Source organism: Nicotiana tomentosiformis, chromosome 6, assembly GCF_000390325.3.
Source record: "Nicotiana tomentosiformis chromosome 6, ASM39032v3, whole genome shotgun sequence".
Classification (NCBI taxonomy): domain Eukaryota; kingdom Viridiplantae; phylum Streptophyta; class Magnoliopsida; order Solanales; family Solanaceae; genus Nicotiana; species Nicotiana tomentosiformis.
Genome location: NC_090817.1, coordinates 129460980 through 129485619, shown reverse-complemented (window position 1 = coordinate 129485619; position 24640 = coordinate 129460980). Strand labels below are relative to the sequence as shown.

The following is a 24640-nucleotide window of genomic DNA, read 5'->3' as shown; positions in this document are numbered from 1 at the left end:
TTACATCTAACATGTAAAAACTCATTTCCAAGTATTACCCCTTTCCAATCATCAATGCGCACCTTCAAATGCTTAATGGCAGCATCATTAGCAGTTTTATTATCGAGGGTTACTATAAACAAGTTCTCAATACCCCAACCTAATAAGCATTCTTCAATTCCCTTAGCAATAGTTTCACCTTTGTGATCCGGTGTTTGGAAAAAGTTTAGAATTTTCTTTTGTAGATTCCATTGTTCATCAATCCAATGTGCAGTGACAACCATATAAGTTAAATTTTGTAGTGATGTCCATGTATCACTAGTAATACATACACACTGGTTCTTGATAAGGTTTTTGAGTTTTTTTTTTTCTTCTTGATAAATCTTTAAACAGTGTCAAGGATTTTGCCATTAATTTCTTGAATCCTTCTCCCTCAACAACTCTAAACGGTTGCTCATCAATGATTACAAATTTGGCAATAGCTCTCATAATATCCTCCACATTATACACCACCCTCTCAGTGGAACCCGAACCTCCTTCTAGCCACCCTTCTTTGATAGGTTTTAATGTTGATTGCCTCTTATCAATGATTCTAAAGGGGGACTTGTGACATGTCACATTTAAATGTGTCCATAAAGTAGTAGTCCCATTCTTGCTCTCAGAAGCAAAGGTTTTAGGACAATAATTGTATTTTGCCCTACATTTACTTCATTTAGCAGTAAACTTGGAGAAATGATTCCAAATCTCAGACGTCTCTCTGCTAGTATTTCCAGATTTAGAAGGTACTGGACGAGGTGTTCGTTTTTGCTTTTTGGGAGGAGTGCGTCGATGAGGAGCATCTTGACCTTGTTGTTAGGCTACTGCTGGCATAGTCAGAGGGTTGTTTACAATCACCTCCACATCCGGTCCAGAAGTTGTAGTTTCCATCCGAAAAGGTATCCTGCACATGAAAATAAAATTATAATCTCAAAATAATATTTATGAGCTTTCTAATATAAAACTAAGTAAAAGAGCACAACTAAGTAAAAGAGAGCCACTTTCGAAGCAAAATGTTATATTTTTGAAAATTGCTTTCATCTTCAAACTAGAAAAAGTCGCAAAAATCCCTAAGAAAGGAGTGAAAACTAGACATAGAACAAAACTTAGAGTAGAAAATGAGCAATAAATGAAATAAGTTTCAAGAACTTTTACCTGAAGAAAGAAGCTTCAACGACCTTAAATTTGGAAGCTTTAATTTGGGGAAGATGAAGTTAGGGTTTTTGATATGGGTGGGAAGAAGTTAGGAGTCTTTGATTTTTTTTGGGGGGGGGGGGAAGTATTCTGCTTTTGGCAGAAAAGTCATACCTTATGAGTTATGACCTAGTCTTAGTGGTCTTTTTTCTTTTACATTTGTTAACTTTTGTTATTCTTTTTGGGCTTTATTTGGCTTGCTAGAGTAGACGTATATGGAGTGGGCTAAAATTATAAGCCCAAATATAATGTTAATAATAAAAAATAAAGATAAATTAAAAGAAATATATATAAATTGTATTATAATAAATATTTATTTTGTATAAAATAAATTTAAAAATTACATACATAAATATCGGGTTGGTTTGGTCTCGGGTTGACTTATTTTAGTTAATACCAAACCAAACCTATTATAGTCGGGTTTTTTTTACATACCAAATCAAATCAAACCAAACCACTAGTCGGGTTTTCTTTCGGCTTGACTCGGTTTATCGGTTTGGTGCGGTTTATCGGTTTGCTTTGTACACCCCTAATATTATTATACCGCCTCTCTTTTTCTTTGTAGTTTGAGTTTTGGAAGGTACTTAATAGTTAAGAAAATGTCTACTTTCTGTATTTAAGCTTTTAAATATCAAGGAAGGTTGATAAAGTCGTTTCCTAATAGTTAGAACTCACGGGACGATGATCGGAAGCCGTGAGTTCAATTTATTCCACTTTTAGTGGACTGTTTTATAGTCGACTCGTGTTGGCCTCTTGTGCTGCTGATTTATGGAGTTTATAAAGATAAAGGATATGGAGAAACACCACATGTGGTAGGGTAGTGGGTTGGTCGCTCGTCATTGTAGTTTCGGGCTACTTGATAACGTGTTGATTGGGTGTGTTATAGTATATTTAGGGGGTTTGTTGTATTAAAGATCCTGAATTGTAGTTAGGTTATTTTCGAGTTGCGGATAGGATTTTGTTGTTGTCTCGCCTATAGAAGGCTTGAGGGAGCAGTAAAATCAGGGAAAATATTGTCCGTTTTTTGGTTACAGATTAAGTTACTTTCGTTATATAAATGAGAGAGTCATTCGTTACTTGACAATAGCTTCATTGTTGTTGTTGTAGATTAAGGTGCAATGTGCTGCGTTTAGCATTGTTATTGGACAGATTTCTATAAGGTATGTTGAGGCTATCCCTTTTTTCCTTTTGGCATGATCCATATGATACAACGAAACGAGCAAACACGCAAATTTCACAAATGGCTCTATTTTTAGAAGTACTAGGGTTGCCTATGTTCTTGAATCCACATATGTCCTATTATTATATCGTTTGTTCATGGGTCTCAGAAAATACATACATGATAAAGTTTATTTCGTGATATTAACCGAAGGCATATTGATCTTATGACATCCCGAGAGATCTTATTGACTTAGTTCTTATTTATTGCATTTATTTATATATGTACATTTACCCATGACCAGATGGGGTTACATATGCGTATATTATATGTATATGGGATATGGGAAAAGGTTATGACGTTATATACGTACCACCACCTGATCAGCTGGCATACATTGATGATTTCGCCCACAAAGACCGAGATGATATGATGGGATGCCCTCAGAGGCTTGATGATGTTATGTACGCATATACCTATGCATGATAGCAGATGCATGACATTATAAATATTTCATGATTCACAGAGCTATTCAGACTTACAGGTTTAGTTCTTTACTCCATATTTTTTTCATGTCTTTTATATACTGCTTTCATGCCTTACATACCCAGTACTTTATTTGTACTAACGTCACTTTTTCCTGGGGACACTGCGTTTCATGCCCGCGGGCCCCGATAGACAGGTTGACAGTCCTCCTAGTAGGCTATCAGCTATGTGGAAGGTGTTGGTGCACTCCACTTGCTCCGGAGTTGCATATTTGGTCAGTATGCTTTGGATATGTATAGATTGGTATGATGGGGCTCTGTCCCAACCTTTATGACGTTTATGTACTCTTAGAGTCTTGTAGACATATGTCATGTATATGGATGATTGCATGTCCTTGTCAGCCTATGTTTTGATTGTACAAATGATCATGTCGGCCTTATAGGCCCATATGTCACATGTATAAGTTTGTATTCCATGTTGGGTCGTCCTATGCCGAGTATTCTCTTATGTTAATTCTGGTTATCTCATGATGGTCTTTTCGGCTCATTTACCCATGATAGTATAATAAAAAGGATACGTTATGTTGGTACTCAGTTGAGTTAAGCACCGGGTACTCTTCGCGACCCTTCGATTTGGGTCGTGACAATAAATGTCCCTATTGTCACTTTGGGCTCTATTTGGTACTCTAAGCTCACAAGGTCCCTTGGTAATTTTAATCATTCCAAGGCTATTGCACTGTGCTGTGAAATGGACAAAGTACGTACGTGCAACAAATTGTCTGCTTGCCCCTGCTTGAAGAAGTAGTTCTGGATTTCTCATAATTCTTCTTTTTATTTGTGCAGGAGATAGATATACCAAAAGACATGAGAGAAAACTTCTTCCTCCACTTTATGCTACTAAGTATTTGCACGTAAAACTTACGAATCGGTATAAATTTTCAGCTGCAGACGTTGTTGATAGTTTGCTTTGGATGTCTCCTCAACTGGACACCCTATCTTTTGGCCAGACTGGAGATTTAAAGAGCCTGATCAAGGTAATAAGTATGTGTTATCTTTCAAAGGCAATGACTCAGAAGTATGTATCAAAAGATTACTGGTCACTATGATTTCTAGCACTTATTTTCCTTTTTTACATGACCTTTTAGTGACAAATCCTTCATTATTGGTTTAAAATCTTTTATTCATGGTAAATAATTCACCTAACAGTCCATTTTTTAGCAGCTTAGCCAAAAATTAAAAGTTATAGCCGCTCGACACATGCAAAATTTTGATTACCTACAAACTAGTAGTGATACTCTGGCCCCATCGTGCATATTTAACTCTGAAATTTTTTTCCTCTTGTTTTGCGGTTTACATACGGAGATGCAGCTGATGAAGAAGATGAGAAACCTTGTTGTGCATCTCCACCTGTCACGATCCCAAATTCCCTCCGTAGGATGTTGTGATGGTACTTAGTCTTTAAGACTAGGTAAGCTTATCAATGCGAAATAATAATAAATAGGTGAAATAAATAAACTACAATTCAAACAATTTCAACTCCTAAAACCCGATAGAAATAAGTCACAAGCTTATAAGAATTTTATTCTCAATGTCTTTATATATCAAGGTCTAAAGAAAAATAAGGAAGCAACATAATAATGATAGAAGGGGACTCCGGAGTCTGCGGACGCTGACAGATATACCTCGAAGTCTCCTCGTACAGCTAGGTTACTAATGCCTGGTCTGATAAGATGTACCTGGATCTGTACAAAAAAATATGCATAAGCGTAGTATGAGTACACCACAGCGGTACCCAGTAAATGCCAATCCTAACCTCGGTAGAGTAGTGACGAGGTTAGGTCAGGCCCTACTGAAAAATAAATAATGGCATAGTAAAATATTTAATGATATAATAAGATAAAATGACAATGAAAATAAGTCTAGTATGTCACCATTTAATTACACCAAATAATGGCAATTAATAATTCGTGAAAACAAAACCGAATTTCTTTTCAACTTTAAGAAAAATCACAATAAAAATCAAAGGCAACTGCGGCTATAAATCAATATCAACAAGGGCACTCCCGAGGTACCGCCCCGTAGTCCCAAATCATAAATAAATTCACAATATCTCATTTTCTTATCTCACCGCGGAAGCCTTCACAATTTATTTTAAAGAAAATATTTTTTCCGAAATAGTATCCCGCGTTTTAGCCATCCTTATCACACCGCATGACTTCTAATAGTTCCTGCTACTAGCCACGCGTATCAAGCCACCCTTATCTCACCGCACGTGTTTCAATACCCAGATCTTATACCACCGCATGCGTATCAACATCACAATATATCACAATTTGCACCTAAGTGCTCAAATAATTTAACTTGCCAAAATAATTCAACAACAATATTTTTTTCTACAATAAAGAGCTCACGACTCATGTCAAAATAATTCAACAATAATATTTTTCCATAATAAAGAGCTCACAGCTCATGTCAAATTAATTTAACAATAATAATTTTCCATAATAAAGAGCTCACGACTCCATCACAATGAGTATGAAAATCTTACAAAAATATTCAGGAATAAATAATTCAGCAAAATAATAATCCAAAATCTTTAATATGTTGCTTCAATACCAAATTTAAAAATGTCAAATACTTTATATTAATAATATTTAATTTAAAAAAATCAACTTCAAATAATGCACAGAATAAAAGAAACCAAGTTCCAACTAAACAGATAAAATAATTAGCAGGAAAAGGTCAAAAAAAATTAAAATATAAACATTAAATCAATAATGAAGAATATAATAAAATAAAATAATTTAATTAATGTGCAACAATGATCTACACAATTTTAAAAAAAAATATAATCTTTCACATTTAGCCTGTGTACACACTCGTCACCTCGTGTACACGACTTTCCATACATTACAATTATCAATCCTAGGGAGAATTTTCCCACATAAAGAAAGACAAGTCACTTACCTCGACTTGCTTCAATTTAACCAAGTAGTATGCCTTATCCTCGATTTTCTGACTCCGATCGACTCGTATATAGTCGTAATTAATTCGATACAGTCAACAAAAATTATAGGAATCAATTTCATAAGAAAATACTATATTTTTTAATAAAATCCGAAATTAACTAAAACATTTCCATAGGGCCCACCTCTCGGAATCCGGCGAAGCTTATAAAATCCGACAACTCATTCAATTACGAGTCCAACCATACCAGTTTTACTCAAATCCGACACCGAAATCTCAAAAAATCGTTTTTATGAGATTTCTAAAATTTTTCCAAATTTCCATCTCAATACACTAATTAAATGGTGAAAATAATGATATATTCGTGTATATTGACCAAATTGTTTGAATCACTTACCCAAATGTTTCTCCTTGAAAATCTGCCAAAATTCGCTTATGCTCAAGCTCAAGTTCGTCAAAAATGGCAACTAGGGACGAAATCCCCAGTTTAATAAATTGTCAAGGCTGCCATCGATCCTGGGTATCGATTATGGCTTCGATCTTTATGGCCCACGATCCTGGCCTTGGTAATAGCCCTCGATCCTGGGCCTCGAGCTGGGCATTCGATCATGCATTTGATTCTGCCTTCGGTCATGGCTTCGATCCAGCCTTCGATCATGGCCCTCGAGCTGGGCCTTCGATCCTGCCTCTGATCATGGCCCTCGAGTTGGGCCTTCGATCCTGAGCCTCGTCCCTGGCCTTCAACCGTGGGCTCGATTTCTGCAGTTACAGCAGAAGAAAATTGCAGCAGCTTTTTAAGTCCAACTTTTGATCCGTTAACCATCTGAAACTCACCCGAGGCCCTCGGGACCTCAACCAAATACACCAACAAGTCCTAAAACATCATACGAACTTATTTGAAACCTCAAATCACATCAAACAACGCTAAAATCACAAATCACGTCCCAATTCAAGCTTAATGAAACTTAAGAATTTCCAACTTCTACAATTCGATGTCGAAACCTATCAAATCAAATCTGATTGACCTCAAATTTTGTACACCAGTCATAAATGACATAACGAAGTTATGAAAATTTTTGGAACTGGATTCCGACCCTGATATTAAAAAGTCAACTCCCTGGTCAAACTTTCAAACTTTAAATTCTTATTTTAGTTATTTCAAGCCTAATTTCACTACGAACTTCCAAATAAAATTTCGATCACGCTCCCAAGTCCAAAATCACCATATGGAGCTATTGGAATTATCAAAATTCTATTCCGGGGTCGTTTGCACATAATTTGACATTTGATCACTATTTGAACTTAAACTTTTAATTTTTCATCAAAATTCTATATCTCGGGCTAGGGACCTCAGAATTTAATTACGGGTATACGCCCAAGTCTCAAATCACGATACGGACCTACCGAAACTGTAAAAACACGGATCTGAGTCTCTTTGCTCAAAATATTGACCAAAGTCAACTCAGTTGAGTTTTAAAGCTCTAATTCACATTTTAATCCATTTTTAACATAAAAACTTTTCGAAAAATTTTACGGACTGTGCACGCAAGTCGAGGAATGATAAATAGCACTTTCGAGGTCTTAGAATACAGAATTAATTATTAAATATAAAGATGACATTTTGGGTCATCACACTACCTTGGAAATATTTTTTTTTTGAACCCCAGGAAAACTCCCAGCCGCTATAGCCTCTGTCCTTCGGGTGAGCACTCTGTGCACACTGGGTAAACCCCCCACTATGTAATAGCTTTCAAACCACACAGAAAATATAAACTGCACTAGGCAAGCCCTGTGCGACAGGCTCGAGCCATAAGGCATTGAGGGGGGATCGATCTCAGGTCATCTATATGGATGACCGCCTTCCAAACCAACTGGTCCATCCCCGAAGTGATACCTTGGAAATGTTGGAGACACGAGTTAAATAAAGTTAAGTTGCAAGACTTTACATGTATAGAGCTGTGGAAATTGAGAAACTGCTTTCTCACTAATTCAGATATATTGGAGGAGATAATTGAAGAACCACCATATCGCAATTCACCTAATTTCATGCATTGAAAGCCATTTGGGTTTCTTTGAGAAGATAGTGATTGTCATTGTGTGTAGAACTATTTTCTAAGGGTGAAATTAAACTTTCTCTTTTCATGCGAGACATTGGAGATAATTGAAGGTCCACCAGTTTACATATTACCTAATATTATGTCTTGCAGATTATGTTGGTGACAGGTTTCGATGATATGTACTTGTTGGGAAGAAGAAACCAGAAACCATATCCTAATTCTAACAATCTGTGGAGATTTACTTAGAGATAGAGAATAAGGGTGAAAAAGAAGAAGAAGGGTGAAGAATGTCGTGCATATTATGTGTTTAGAATATAGGGGAACATAATTAATGGGTTAGGGGACATAAATCAATGGGGTTAGTAAGATGATTATAATATAAAGAGACATAGGTTAGTGGATTAGTGTGGGAGGAATAAATATATATGTCAAGTGTATAATATATACATGTACAAAGCTCAATGTAAAGAACACACGGGAGATTGGTTTTTCAATCAGATTTTTTTCTTTCAATTTCGTACATGGTATCAGAGCAATAATCTCGATCCAACAGTCCAACCATCAAATCAATTTACATCAGATTCATCATCAAAATCAGTAACCTAAAATGTCTGAAATAACCATCACGTATATTGGTGATACGAGCAATGCTGCAAAACCAGTCAGTTATGATGTCAATCACCCTTATCATCTCAACAACTCTGATTCACCTGGAATGACTCTAGTCAACACTATGTTTAATGGAAGAGGATACCCAGGGTGGAGGAGATCTATTCTCCTGTCTTTGTCAGCCAAGAAGAAACTTGGTTTCATCAATGGAGCATGTCTATCTCCAGATCTGAAATCTCCAGACCATGAACAATGAAGTTGTGTGAATGACATGGTCATCTCTTGGATCCTAAATGCTCTCTCAAAGGATATTACAGACAGTGTGATGTACTCCAAAATTGCAAAAGAACTTTGTGACAGCTTGGAGCATAGATTTGGGAGATCAAATGGAGCCAAGCTTTATCATCTGCAGAAGGAGTTATCAGGTTTAGTACGGGGAAACAGTGACATTGCAGCATACTTCACTAAGCTCAAACGATTGTGGGATGAATTAGATGTTTTAAATATTATCATATGTTGTTCATGTGTTTGTGTTTGTGAAGGAAAGGCAAAGTTGACTAAGTCTCTTGAGGATCAGAGATTGATCCAATTCATAATGGGATTAAATAACATCTATGCACAAGTAATAGGAAATATCCTCATGATGAACCCTTTGCCTAGCATAGATGTTGATTATTCACTTCTCTTGCAAGATGAAAATCAAAGAGAAGTTTATGCAAATGCACATTTTAATTCTGAATCAATATCATTCATGGCAACTGGAGAGGCCAAGCAGCCTAATGCACAACTTCTAGCTGATTTTGCAGCTTTTATGATCATAGGACAAGGGAAGAATTATCAAAAACTTAGAAGTGTGATGACCCAAAATGTCATCTTTAAATTTAATAAGTAATTCTATATTCTAAGACCTTGAAAAGCACCATTTATCATTCTTCGACTTACGTGCACAGTCCGTATAATTTTTCGGAAAGTTTTTATGTGAAAAATGGATTAAAATGGGAAATAGAGCTTTAAAATTTAACTAAGTTGACTTTGGTCAACATTTTGAGCAAACAGACCCAGATCAGTATTTTAAAAATTTTGGTAGGTCCGTATCGTGATTTGGGACTTGGACGTATACCCGAAATCGAATTCCGAGGTCCCTAGCCCGAGTTATGGAATTTTGATAAAAAATTAAAAGCTTGAAAGCTTAATGATTTCTAAGAAATTACTGATGCTAGATTTGTTGACCTCGGGTCCGTATTTTGATTTCGGAGCCCGGTATAGGTCCACTATAATATTTATGACTTGTCTGCCGAATTTGGTGAGAATCGGAGTTGATTTGATGTAATTCGTACGTCCGGTTGTAAAAATATAAGTTTTAAAGTTTTCTTGAAAACTTCCTTTGATTTGGTACTCGATTCGTAGTTCTAGGTGTTATTTTGGCGATTCGATCGCGCGAGCAAGTTTGTATGATATTTTAGAATTTGTGTGCATGTTTGGTTTGGAGCCCCGAGGGCTCGGGTGAGTTTCGGATAGGCTACGGGATGATTTCGGACTTAGGAAATCTGGTTTTCTGCAGACTTCAGGCTTCTGGTGTGTTCTTCTTCGCGTTCGCAAAGGTACTCTCGCGAACGCGAAGAGCAAATTGGGCTGGCACGTTTTGTGCTTCGTGTTCGCGACATAGTGACCGCATTCGCGGAGGCTTGAGGTTCAAAGCTTCGCCTTCGCGATAGAAGCCTCGCGTTCTCGGAGGGAAAGAGACTGGCCAGGAAAATTATCCTTCGCGTTCGCGAAGGCCAAGCCAGGCATGCATCGCGTTCGCGAAGTAGCCCTCGCATTCGCGAAGAGAAATTTGACAGCACATAATTGTGCTTCGCGAACGCGAGGCGCTGACTGCGTTCGCGAAGGGTAAAAATCCAAGAAACAAAACTTAAGTTGTGGAAATGGGGTTTCGACCCATTTTCAATTCTTTTCCATTTTTGAGCTCGGGTAAGGCGATATTTGGACGATTTTTACGGAAAAACATTGGGGTAAGTGTTCCTTATCCTATATTGATTATATTTCATGATTTCATACTCATTCATATCATGAATCCGTGAATTTATGGAAGAAAAATCAGATTTTTATAAAATCTTCCAAAAATGAAAATTTAAGATTTGAAGGTCCATGGAATTGGACAAATTTGGTATGGTTGAACTCGTATCGGAACGGGTGTTCGGATTTCGTGAGTTTTTCTGAGATTTGAGATGTGGGTCCCGCTGCCAAATATTTTAATGAATTTCAGATTTTTATCTGAAAAATTTATAAATTCATATGGAATTAATTCCTATGATGAGTATTGAATATATTGAATTGTTTGTGAATAGATTTGAAGCTTTCGAAGGCAAATTTAAAAGAAAAAGCTGTGGTTGAATAATTGATTTAGAATTTACAAAGCGAGGTAAGTGTCGTGGTTAACCTTGACTTGAGGGAACAGAACCCTTAATTTATTTGTTATGTGAATTGCATGTGAACGACGTATAGGCGAGGTGACGAGTGTCTATACGTCGTCAAATTAATTGTTTGCCTGCCTACTTGAAAAAAAATCATAAATTATTTTTAATCATAAATTAATTATTATAATAATTATTTCTCTCTTATTTTTTGTCAAATATTAATTCTTGAATTCCTGCATTAATTGTTACATGCTATTTGAATTATGTGATTTAATTGTTATTTGATATTTAGCATATTAAATATTAAACTGCCTATTTTCTCCCTGATTTCTATAATAATTTGATATTTGTCATTGTTTGTTTTATAATTAAATCATAATTGTTGTATACTTGTTGTCTTATAATTTTATATTAATTGTTATATTTATTGGGAAAATTTCTTCTATAAGAATTGATTGAAATGGATACATTGGAGGATCGGGTTGCACGCCGCAACAGACTGATTAAAAGTTAATATTGGAGGATCGGGTTTCACGCCGCAACAGACTTGTGAAAAGTTAATATTGGAGGATCGGGTTGCACGCCGTAACAGACTTATGAAAAGTTAATATTGGAGGATCGGGTTGCACGCCGCAACAGACTTATGAAAAGTTAATATTGGAGGATCGGGTTGCACGCCGCAACAGACTTATGAAAAGTTAATATTGGAGGATCGGGTTACACGCCGCGACAGACTTATTAAAAAGTCTATATATATACTTGATTGAAATAAATATATAATAGACTTGATTAAAATGAATATATTGGAGGAGCGGGTTACACGCCACAACAGAACTGAATATGAATAGGTTGTGAGAACGGGTTGCACGCTGTAACAGAATTGAATGTTAATATATGGTAAGAGCGGGTTGCATGCTGCAACAGAATTGATGGAAATGATAATTGGTTATGACTGCTGAGTTGTCTTCAATTATTATAAATGAATTACCTGATTTATTTCTATTATTGTTGTTGTTGCTAATATTGCGTACAGGTTAATGTAAGTGAACCGTCTTAGCATCGTCACTGCTTCGTCGAGGTGAGGCTCAGCACTTACCAGTACATGGGGTCGGTTGTACTGATACTGCACTTCTTGTGCGGATTTTGGAGTTGGTCTCAGCGGCGTACCATAGAGTTGTTCGGATTTTAGCTACCAGAGGAGACTTGAGGTATAACCGCATGGCGTCTGCAGTTCTGAAGTCCCCGTCTATTTTACTTTAGCTGTGTGTTTATTCCCAGACAACTTTATTTTATTCATACCTTATTTTTATTTATTCTAGAAGCTTGTGCACTTGTGACACCAATTTTGGGATGGTATTTTGACACCGTTATTTTTATGGATTATTCACTATATTACAAACTTTACTTCCACTTTTGTTTCCTTGATTATTAATAATTTAAAAATTATTTTAAAAAAATTAGTTAATATTACTCTAACATTAGCTTGCCTCGCAAGTGAAATGTTAGGCGCCATCACGGTCTGAAGGAGGGAATTTCAGGTCATGACAAGAAGCCAAACACAAAGAGGAGCAGCCATATCACCCAAATATAACAACTCACGACAAAAGTCTGTTAAACTTCAGCAAAGGTTTAAAGGGAAAAAGAAGTACAATCCAAATGTGTCTTGTACTTATTGTTGAAAACAGGACATACAAAAGAAGATTGCTATAGAATTATTAGATTTCCAAAAGATTTTGAGTTCACCAATCACAAAGGTCATCAGACTCAAATTAAAGAAAATGCAGTCCTGACACATAAGGAACGTGAGAATTCAGCAGGACAAAGCACTGAGCTCAACAACAGTAACTTTAGACAGCAACTCAGCAAGTTACAGATTGCATAAATGATGCACATGTATAAGCAGGCAAAGTTAGCACAGGCAGGAAATTCTGCGAGAAAAGGAAGGTTTTATTGTAAGCTAAAGGATATTTACCCAAGATATGCTGGAGGAATTTGATGTATCTCATTTGCCTCGAGTCAGTTCTCCTCTTTATCCTTCCTCCAAGCTTCAAGATAATGATGGGCACCCTTTGCAATATCCAACGATATTTCGTCATCTGGTTGGCAAGTTGAACTATCTCACTAACACTCGCCCTGACCTTTCTTTCGCAGTCCTTACCCTCAGTCAATACATGCAGAGACCATGTATGTCTCATTTCTCTGCTGTCTTACGAGTGCTCAAATATTTGAGCTGTGATCCAGGACAAGGAATTCTTCTCTCAGCAAAATACTCATTCTCCTTGCTTGCATTTTGCGATGCTGATTGGGCCTCTTGCAAGGATTCTAGGAGATCCGTAAGTGGATTTTTCATCATATTAAGAGGAGCACTCATTTCCTGAAAATTAAAGAAATAAGTGTCAATCTCTCTATCTTCTGCAGAGGCAGGATACAGATCGATGAGAAGAGTAACTGCAGAACTTGCATGGTTAGTTCGACTTCTTGAAGATCTCTCTACACCGGTAAATCTTCTCATACCTCTTCACTCTGACAGCAAGGCAATCATTCACATCGCATGTAACCCCGTCTTCCACGAACGCACAAAACATGTAGAAATTGACTGTCATTTTGTGCGTCAACAGTTCCTTTCCGGTTTAATTACCCTTTCTTTTGTTCCATTTAAAGACCAACTGACGGATCTCTTCACAAAGCCACTTTCTGGGGTTTCTCACTCCGAGATTTTGAGCAAGTTAGGGGTCACAAAGTTACCCTCCAACTTGAGGGGGGATGTTGGGAAGAAGAAACCAGAAACCATATCCTAATTCTAACAATCTATGGAGATTTACTTAGAGATAGAGAAGAAGGGTGAAGAAGAAGAAGGGTGAAGAATATAGTGTATATTATGTGTTTAGAATATAGGGGGACATAATTAATGGGTTAGGGGACATAAATTAATGAGGTTAGTAAGATGATTATAATATAAGGAGACATAGGTTAGTGGGTTAGTGTGAGAGAAATAAATATATATGTCTTTCAATTTCATACATATGTCCTAAGAGCAGGTTGTATACAACAACAACAATAACCCAGTATAATCCAACTAGTGGGGTGTGGAGAGGGTAGTTTGTACGCAGACCTTACCCCTACACTAGGGTATAGAGACTGTTTCCGATAGACCCTCGGCTCCCTCCCTCCAAGAACTCCCCACTTTGCTCTTGGGGTGACTCGAACTCACAACCTCTTGGTTGGAAGCGAAGGATGCTCACCACTAGAGCAACTCACTCTTGTCAATATGAATATTCATGTGGATAAAATGAATATTTATATTATCCGTATTAAATATGGACAGTTGGATATTTTATCCATTTTCGCCTATCACATTTTCTGCCCACCCATATACGACTTGACTCGCCCGTTTGCAAACCCTAAGTAAAACTATTTTCAAAGGGTGAAACATTCTCTCTTCGCACGAGATTATCTGAATATTCTTTTCTATTTACCTCCACTGGCCAGCTTTCTCAGTATTTTATATGAGACTAAAAACTTGTTATTCTAATTAAATATACAGGGATAAAGAGCAAAATTCTGACTCTCTGACTTGTTTCGTTTGGATGTTTCTCTTTCATCTTTGGTTTCTAGTTTGCATCTTGGTTGGAATGTCCTGCTTCCTCCCCTGCCCCTGTTAATTTCAGGTATTTAATACTTGAATTTTACGCAGGTTGAGACTATAAATTCTTTGATATCCTCTAGAGATACTTTCTCATTGAGCAAAATATTATTATTAAACAAATTTTTTGGGATATAAAGAGCAAAATAGATATATTGAGATAACATTACAAGAGATTCTATGTAGCTGCTCAATCACTTTTCAAGAATTATATATATTGCTTAAGAAGAAATAGTTGGTTTTTTAAAAAAAACAATCTGTAATTATTGACTCTGTTGCATCTCTTGTGAAATCGTTTTTTTTTTTTTTCAATTTCCTTAGTAGGCTTTAAAATATTTTACGACCTTTTTGGTTTGAACTATATATGACGTAATTTACTACTCCTACTACAATTTATTTAGACTAGTATCTATGAACAACGCACGTTAATAATGGCACGTGATGATTTAAATATTTATTTATATGAATGAACAATAAAATTTAATTAATGAGAGAAAATTTATGTTTAATAATACAACAATCATCTAAATGCCGAAAAATATTATTACATTAGCATAATACATGAATTTAAAATAAAAAAATATCATCAAAACTTACATAAATGATCAATTTTGTCATGCTAGCTAGATAATTATGTATTATAGTTTAAAAGTATTTAATGTGATGATATCTTAACGAACTCTTCTTTGTGGATAATATTTTGTGTGTATGTTTCCTCCTAATGTTTTGGTTGCTCTGCCTTAACCAGAACTCTTGTTGTCGATCTTGATATCCCTCTTGAAAGTGCAACATACAGTTATTCGTGCAAGAAAATATATTGCGGTAAATATAGTCCAATATTTAGGATGTTTGTCCTTGTACTTTATTTATTATATTTGCAAAACATAAACATACTAAAAATTATTTTCACACAAATTTAAAAAGATATTCCTTAGTTTCGGAAGACGGAAGTTGAATTCAGGGATAAGCATATACTTAAAAGCACATTGACCAGTATCATAATTTTTGCATGTATGACGTTATTGTCAAAATTTCTATATACCATCTGTGTGCTATTACATAAACTATTCTGCGTATCTAAGTTTTTCAGTAGCATGATGAGAATATTTTTCTTCAAAATTAATCTATATACAATGAAAGATCAATTTTAACTTAGTCTATTATATATACGGTGATACTAACATATGTAAGAAATAATAAACTTGACAACAAACACGTATGGTAGAAGGCCATTTGGTAGTAAAAGTATTTATTTTGGTAGTAATTATTGGTATCATTTTCTGCTGAGTCAAAAGCTGACAAATATTTTATTTTTACTATAAAATTTTGCAATCAATCTTTTATTTAGTTGATCAATATATTCATTTCCGCTAGCTTAGATATCTTTTTAACTTTATTGTGCGATTTGCACAAATTACGTTTTAATCTAATGATAGAAATATTTTTCTTATTAAATGCACTACCATTACCATTGGGATTGATAGCCAAGTGTTCAGGAAGAACCCAATCATCTTTTATTGGATGCTCTTCTTCGTTTCCGACACGAAGCAAGAAGACACTGAATACTGGATCTGTTCTTACTTTATATTTCTTGTTAGCTGAATCTTTTTCATTTGAGGCCAAAAGTATAACTTTGGCAAGATAGCTTTTACAATCTCTGCTTTTGTCGATTTTAGAACTACTGGTAGTACTTGACATAAATCACCTCCCAAACCATTAATTTTTCACCAAACGATTCATTGATATCCAATATATCTCTAGAACTCCGGGCAATTATTTCGATCGTTTGACACTTAGCCATATGTGATTCATCCCATATTATCAATTTTGCTTTCCTTATAAATTTAGCACCATTGCGCTACTTTGATATATTTATGATATTTATTTAAGTTGTTTGAAGATATTATCAAATCTAAAGTCGATGGCCTCACAATAAAATTATTGTTGGTACACCATTTGCTATTATTGTTAATAGTATCATGCTTCTAAATATGATATTTGCAAGTAATGCATGACATAGAAATATTATTTCGATCCCGCCGGAGGCATCCACAAAGAATAATCCCGTTATACCAAAGTCGACTCTTTATAATATAGTCTTGAAAGATTGTTCTTGATTAGGATTTAGCTTTGATTGTGCTTCCTCAAACACTTGTATAGCATTTTAATTCTTAATAATATACTATCATTTTTACTTTGTGTTCTAACGCTCTTTTTATGGAATAAATTTATGTATCCTAAGATTTTTTTTTAAAACTTGAATAAGAATTTTACTCATATGATGAATCGAAAAAATAATTGAATTGGATTCTCTTGCTACATAATTAATTTAAAATTTTAATTATTTAGTTTTAACATAAAAAATGATTTATTTTATGTTGATTCTGATCTTAATATTAGTTCATCTCTTGTTTAGAATATTTAATCTTAATTATAATTTTATCCACCATAAATTTATTTTCAAAAACTAAAAGATTGATATGACATTTAACTTTTAGATCGTTATGTTTGTAGAATCATTAGTGGTATTGACTCTTACCATCCATTTTTTTTCTCTTTAACACATTCATATTCTTAAATATTTTCTTAGTTGTTGTTTAATAATTGGGTATTTTTCAATATTACACGAAAAATTAATTTAAAAAATATTATTCGAGTAGGAAAATAGTTTTAAAATATATTAACGTGGGGGTATCTTTTTCTCAATTTCAACTCTTTATGTAATTCATTTAATATTACTTTTATTTTTTCTTGGTATTGGACATTATAGAGTGGTAATGTATTGCCAATGCCGAGGATTCTTATGAAATTAATTTTATTAAACTTTCCTACATATTTTTAATAAGAATTTAATAGACAAAATTTTATTAATTATAAAATTTTAAATATTAAAAATTTGCATAGAAGGTATTGTAATCCAAAAAATAGGTTATTACATTTATGTCCTTTCCCTATGAGTTCTTGCGCTTAATATTTTAGGGCTATTTTGGTCTATAAATATTGTATTTATGCTATTATAATAATATAGGCTCTCCTTTTTCTAAATGAATTTGATCAATATACATTCTCAAATTAAATTAGTAGCGGAAAATTATAATACATTTTTAAATTAAATTAGTAATATGAATTTTTAAGAAGTATATTCTAAAAGTAATAGGATTACATGCTAAAGATATTTACTTGTTCAATTTTATATGAATTAGATATCCCAAAATTAATTATACTAATAAGATTCCTAAAGGTAATTATGTAAGATTCCTAACGTGTAGTATTATGTCCTAAAACTAATAGGATTATAAGGCTAATATCTAGAATTACGGTTATGTCCTTTTATTATGAGTTATTATGCTTAATATTATGAGATTATTTTTGTAAACCGGCATTGTATTCATGCTTTGTAATAATATAGATAGACAAAAATGTATCCATCTATTGTGTATAATTTTATTAGTTTTATTAAGACATCTCTTATAATTGTGACACTTTTGTATAATGACTAGGTCTAGGACAGGGTAGTTACTAGGGAAACTACCAGCTATGCCCATTTATAAGTAGCTTATTATAAAAATTGGCTAATTCATAAAATATCATTAATATTAGCCAAGTGTTACCAATATTAGCCAATTAGTTTTTTTGTAGCTAAAAAGGTCAAACTTTTTTTTTTGAGTGGGTGTTCTTAAAATAGATTGGGTACATCTTAAGAAGTTTGAATTTTCAGTTTTGGGATTGAGATTTTAAAAATTCAAAGTGGAAGATGAACATGAAAAAAATGAATTGCGTATCACATATGTATCATATTTGTATCAAATGTGTATCAGATATATATTCATATATACCTGTGTGTGATACATGTTTGATACATGTGTCGCAGAAAAAAATTTGAACTCGATTTTAATTGCGAAATTTAATACCAAATCAATCGAAATCACCTCCAATCTTCCTCAATTTTTGTATATTGACTCATCTGTATGTTTTCAATGAATTTCAACCATACACATTGGAAAATGTCATTTTTTGCTTAGATTTTTGGAATTTTGTATATATATTTTTTTGTATTGTATCACCTTATTTGCTACCTCATCCATGAAATTTCCTTTCCGTCTTGCACAGAATGTTGTTGATCACGCTTAAAAATATGAAAGGAAATCTTTGTGTGTGATTCTTGGAGAGAAAGAACCTTGTTTATTTGAGTTTTCAATTTTTATATGTATTTGACTAATTTTGATAAGTGTATAATTAATGGCTAGAGATCGATAAGTAACTACCTATTTGGGATATTTGTGTAAGATTACCTAGTTACTAGTGTGTGTGTGTTATTTTTGTGACTTTAAGGTCGGCGACGCTTAAGTGAAGCGTATTACTCTTGAGTCTTGGTGCTCCTAAACTTTTAACTTACACAATTAGCAAATTTTGTACTATGAAAACAGAAGTCCAAGTATCAGCAATGACGAGCATGTTTGTTTGTCTCGTATAAATTATAATACACAATCTCTTTACCTCAAATTCAAATATGTGGGCGCAAAATGCTATTATTATTTTTCATAGTTATCTAATGTATCATATCATTTATTATATTTTTTGTCTTTAATGATTTACACTCATCATCATCCTACCGCTCCTACCAATATTTATTTACAATTAAGCAAAAAAAAGGTTCTAATCTACATAAGAAGCTCTCTTAATAAGCGAAACTTAGTTCATATGGCAGAGCACGAGGAGATTTATCATCAATATGATGATTGGAATGGAAACCAGAAATACGACTAGAATCATTGTGGTCCTTGATAATTAACTATTTGTTTTGCATTTATACCTAAAATTATTGTCATTTTATTTCGATCTTTTTCGCTTTCATCCAAACAATACGCACTAACCCACCTGAAATAAGGTAAAAGTCTCTTTCGGTCATTTTGTATGAGACTCCTTCTTCCTACATAAGCCCGTAGTTGGTAAAATTTAGTTAGTTTAAGACAAATAGTAATAGTGTGGTGACTTACACTTGTAGCAGGTAAAATTCAATGATTTTAAGTAATAATAGAAAAACCTCGGTTATTTCAATATGATGTAAGATAACTTTGTGAATAAATTAATTTATAATGAATAAAGGTGAGTGACCATAAGTTCATAAGTGAAACTAATTCGAAGAAATATATCAATGTGATTGTAAAGGCTAATTAGAAGTCCAATAAACTACCAACGCCGAGAACACCGATCTCGCTACTGCCGACTTCACTCAACGGGAACTTCCTTTTCCTATGGACATTGGCGTTCTATCCACAAACCAGGTAATTGTTTTTCACGCACAAAAGGAAAATATAAATCAATCCCCACTTTTTCTTTTGTCTTTCCTTTTTCTTATGGGGTTTTGGTTTTTACACTTTCGAAATCCGTTAACAACTTGGTTTTGGAAGAGAAAACTCCCTTTTCTTACACTTTGTGAATCCTCTGTGGCAGGTACCTCCTTTTGCTTAAGGTTATAGAAAATAATTTAGCGATAATGGAAGGGACGGATCAAATTTTCCAGTTGCCACAGCCAATTTTGGACCACATTCTGTCTTTTTTTGCTATTAAAGATGCTGCAAAAACTAGTACATTGTCCAAGGTTTGGAACAGTGTTTGGACTTCCCTTTCCTCCTTAAATTTTGGTGATAATTATTTTCGTCAGTCCAAAAATATTGTGGATCAAATTCTAGCAAATCGGCTAAACCAGAACATCTCTATAAAAAGGTTCAAGGTAAATGTACCAAATTATCGATCAAAGGATGTGGATAATTGGATTGAAATACTGGTAACCTGTAATATCAAAGAGCTGTTTTTAGAGGTTGGCATATACACTTACAACAAGTTACCTGAAGTAGTCTTTGATGCCAAAGCTTTAAACGTGCTTAGTTTACGTGGATTTAAGCTTGAATTACCCTCGGGTGGCATAAAGTTTTCATCTTTGCGAGAGTTATACCTTGTTGATTCATTTTTGGACGAGCAATTACTTCAAGCTCTATGCAAAATTTGTATCCATTTAGAAGTTTTGTCTTTAAGTGGATTTCATGGACTAATGAGTTTACAAGTTTCAGGAACTTTACCTAAACTAAGGACGGTAAAGTTGCTATATTACCCTCCTAAATTCAAGATGGTTGATATTGTAGCACCTAATCTTAAAGACCTTTACATTAGCTCCTTCGGTCAGGACCTACGTGTAATTAACATAACTGCTTGCAAATCCGTAAAGCATTTGAAGCTCACTTCTGTGGCTGTCACTGACCAATGGTTAGAGGACCTTTTCTCCAATCTATCTAACCTTGAAATCTGTTACTTATTTTCTTGTTCGTCGTTGAAGATTATTAAGATTTCAAGCTACCGGCTTAAGCTTCTGAAAGTAGTCGCGTGCTATAATCTGATTGCGATTGATCTGGATACACCTAACTTATTAAGGATCACTTCTGATGTTCATCATGGAAAAGAGGAACTCTTGTTCAAACTGAAAGCTTCGCAATTGCTGGAAGCTAAGATCAAATTGATTCCAGGTCCAGAAGACCTTGACACTCATTGGTACTCTAAGCTCGCGAATTCTCTTGTTAACTTTAATCATTCCAGGGCTATTACACTAAGCTGCGACGAAGACAAGGTACGTGCAGCGAATTGTCTACTTGCCCTGCCTGAAGAAGCAGTTCTGAATTTCTCATAATTCTTCTTTTTGCTTGTGCAGGTGATAGTTATACCAAAAGACATGAGAGAAAACTTGTTTCCTCCACTCTCTGGTCCTAAGGGTTTGCACATTAAAATTATGGATTGGTCGAATTATTCAGTTGTGGACGTTGTTGATAGTTTGCTTTGGATGTCTCCTCAACTGGACACCTTATCTGTTTACCAGGGTCGAGACTTAAAGAGCGTGATCAAGGTAATATGCTTTATCTTTCAAAGGCACTAACTTTGTAACATGTATAAAAAGAATAGTGGTTCTTGCACCCTTGTTCTTTATGTAAGGTTTTCTTGCAATTAGTTTCCTTTTTTCCATGCCTTTTGATAGCCTCCATACTTTGTTTAACATCATTTGTTTACCTAACAGTTCAACTATCAGCAGATTAGTCGACACCAAAAAGTTAGTCAACCAACATATGCGAAATTGTAATTTACCTACAGACGAGTAATTTTGAGCCTGTTATGATTAGTGAAGTTACAAGATTCTTGTAGGCTACTACTATCTTTTACCGATCAAGAAAAGCCTCTTGTAAGCTATAAAAAGTTTCTATATAAACAATTCCTCTCCAAAATATTTGAGAACATATTGATTTGTTGACTGGTTGATCTGTGAACAGTTGGACAAAGTTCTCTGTGCTCTGTCAACTTCAAGAAATAGTATAAACACAAGGATTTAATTCATAATATAGGGAAAGAAGGGACAAAAGTTCACACGCTGATACATGACACATTGACCTCTTATCTGCTCAAACTGAACATTCGTTTGGTATACTTAATTGGATGAAGATTCCCCTTCTCCTCACTTGTTTCCTCTTTTTCTTCTTTAGCCCCAGGATTCGGGGGCGGGGTGGGGGATTTTCGCACTATTTATAAGCTGATACCAAAGAGGTTTAACCGTTTGTATATTCGTTTCATGGTTGATTGTTCATGAACACATTTATTACCTTTGTTCCTGTTGTGTTTTTCTGGTTTTGTAGTTTACATACAGAGATGAAGATGAAGCTGATGATGAAGACGAGAAACCTTGTTGTGCATCTCTACCTTGGAAATGTTGGAAGCATGAGTTAAAGAAAGTTAAATTGCAGAACTTTACATGTACGGAGCTAGAGAAGCTGAGAAACTATTTTCTCTCAAATACAGATATATTGGAGAAGATAATTGAAGATCCACCATAATGCAGCCTTTTTACTTCAGTTCAGTAGATTTACTTTAACTAAGTTTCCATGGTTCCTTATGTGTAGTTGCATCTAGCTAATTTTAGGTTTTGAATAAATTTGCTACTGTACTAGGAGCAGGTTGTGTACTCGCCGATCATGGGCGATCTCTCTTGGGACGTTTGTTTGCAATGACATTGTTTTTTTTTTCTTCTTGTTTTTGGATTTGAAGTTTCAAACTTTAAGCACATTATCCTAGACATTACTTTGAAGTTCATATATTTGTGATCTCATTGATCAGCATTAGTGAGTATCATGTTTTTTTTTTGAGTGCTAATAGGATTTTTTATATTACTTACTAAACGGAGTTTAACATATTACAGGCCATATTGCCACTAGAGGTGTCATTGGGGCTATATATCCCCGCAGACAAACAGCTATTGTCACTTACAATATTTTGATTTCCTAGAGTTCTAAGCATATTACAAACTGAGATAGGTAGTAATTTTGAAGAGTTGCATTCCCCGCTCATATCCTTGATAAGTTGTTGTTTCACAAAAAATGGCAGTTTAGCAAACAGTTTTGTTCTTCCCGGTTTATATTGTTTGTTTTCTTTGTTTTTTGCTTCTTTCGCTAGAGCATCAGCAACTGCATTTCCTTGTCTGAAATTATGTCGTAGTAGAAGGCCCTTCTCCTGTCGCATTAATGACCTGCAAGAGTAAATCAGATTAGCTAGTACCTCGTGTCCATTGTTAATAGCATTTATCACCTCCGTTGAGTCCGTTTCTACTTCCAATGGGAATAGTTCAATCCTTGTCGCCAATTGTAGCCCCCCGATAGCCTGCAGTTCAATATGTAAAGGAAATAGGCCATTACAGTATTTATGGAATCCTAATATCCATTTCCCTGTATTGTCTCTAAATACTCCACCTAAACCACTTTTTAATTTTTCGAATGCTCCGTCTATGTTGAGTTTTATCCATCCTTTCTGCGGAGCATGCCATTTTATTTGAATAATTGTGTTGGTCTGAGTGGTAGTGTTTTTGGATGTCATGAAGTGGAATTCTAGGGAATGATTTAATATTTTGTTTATGGACGGGTGGAGTTTTGTGTTGTTGGTGTTGTTGTTATTCCTATTGATCCATATTCCCCATATTAGAAAAGGAAAAGAGATCTGGCCAGTCAATGTAGGGTGATTCAAAATTTGGCCTAAGATTTTTGATATGGAGGAGCCAGTGGTTGTGTGATGGTTGTTGGTAGATTTTTAATTCCTAGTTTTTCCCAAAGAGGTTGAACTAGGGGACATCGAATGAAGATGTGGACAATGGACTCTTCCTCTTTGTGACACATAGGGCATTTGCTATCAATATTAATGCCAATGTGCTGTAGGTATTCGCGGCAAGGTAGTATGTTATGGAGACATTGCCAAAGGAGAAATTTTATTTTGTTGGGGCATTTCAATTTCCAAATCCACATGAAGTCGTATTGAGGGTTGTTGGTATTATTGATAATGTTAAGACAAGATTTGCTGGTGAAGCAACCATTGGTGTTGAGGCTCCAAATTGGTGTATCATTGTTCCCAAATTTTAATGGCATAGGGATTTGATCTATTTTGATCTTAATATCCATAGGAATATCAAAGGAAATTTTTGTTAGGTCCCATTGACCATTAGAAAGAATATCTTTAACCTTGGTGTTTGACTCTCTTCTACTAAGGGGCCCTTCAATGCATTGTCTTAGTGGTTGAAGGTTTGGTATCCATTTTGAAAACCAAAATTGAAGGTTCGAATTTTTGCTGGGTTGCCACGTGATACCTTTTGAGCAAATCATCCACCCTTTGAGGATACTTTTCCAAATGAAGGAGGTGGAGATTTTTGGTTTTTTACTGGCATATTTGAAGATGAGGAGCTTCGACCATATAGCCGTGGGGTTTGTGAGCAGCCTCCAAGCAAGTAGTTATGTTCTTGGTGTTGGCTGTTTTTAAGCCAAGGCCACCTTCTTCTTTTTGTTTTGGTAATATTAATCCAACTCACGTAGTGGAGTTTCTTGGTTTCATTAGTGGATCCCCAGATAAAATTGGGTTGGATACGATCGATTTGTTTGAGAGTTTTTGTAGGAAGATGAGTGTATTGCATGGCATGACTAGGAATTGAGTTTAGGGTGGAGATCGCTAGGGTTGTTCTGCCAGCTATATTGAGAAAGTTAGCTTTCCGGGCAATCAACTTCCTTTACATATTATCAATA

The 24640-nt window shown here is 34.9% G+C and overlaps 1 protein-coding gene and 1 long non-coding RNA gene across 3 annotated transcripts; one reads left to right on the top strand and one right to left on the bottom strand.

Annotated features, from left to right (window-relative positions):
- Nucleotides 1-193: 193 nt before the first annotated feature.
- Nucleotides 194-1279, bottom strand: LOC104113453 (uncharacterized). Its single transcript, XR_001972724.3, has 2 exons — nucleotides 1171-1279; nucleotides 194-919 (listed from the first exon to the last, which is right to left on the bottom strand). It is a non-coding gene; the product is annotated as an uncharacterized lncRNA (long non-coding RNA).
- An 18392-nt stretch (nucleotides 1280-19671) lies between these two features.
- Nucleotides 19672-22611, top strand: LOC104113451 (F-box/FBD/LRR-repeat protein At5g56420-like). 2 transcript variants are annotated; one of them, XM_070177808.1, is made up of 5 exons: nucleotides 19675-19831; nucleotides 20001-20141; nucleotides 20718-21168; nucleotides 21250-21441; nucleotides 22220-22611. In XM_070177808.1, the coding sequence occupies exons 2-5, from the start codon at nucleotides 20044-20046 to the stop codon at nucleotides 22415-22417; spliced, it is 939 nt and encodes a 312-aa protein (XP_070033909.1). In that variant the 5' UTR covers nucleotides 19675-19831; nucleotides 20001-20043; the 3' UTR covers nucleotides 22418-22611. The 2 variants fall into 2 exon arrangements, with proteins under 2 accessions (XP_009621912.1, XP_070033909.1); XM_009623617.4 differs by having other exon boundaries at nucleotides 19672-19831; nucleotides 20001-21168.
- Nucleotides 22612-24640: the final 2029 nt, after the last annotated feature.

Coding starts and splice junctions, on each gene's coding strand:
- LOC104113451 (XM_009623617.4), top strand. CDS start 20,044: ATGGAAGGGACGGATCAAATTTTCCAGTTGCCACAGCCAATTTTGGAC. Junction 21,169..21,249: donor TAAGCTGCGACGAAGACAAG/GTACGTGCAGCG, acceptor TTGCTTGTGCAG/GTGATAGTTATACCAAAAGA. Junction 21,442..22,219: donor ACTTAAAGAGCGTGATCAAG/GTAATATGCTTT, acceptor CTGGTTTTGTAG/TTTACATACAGAGATGAAGA.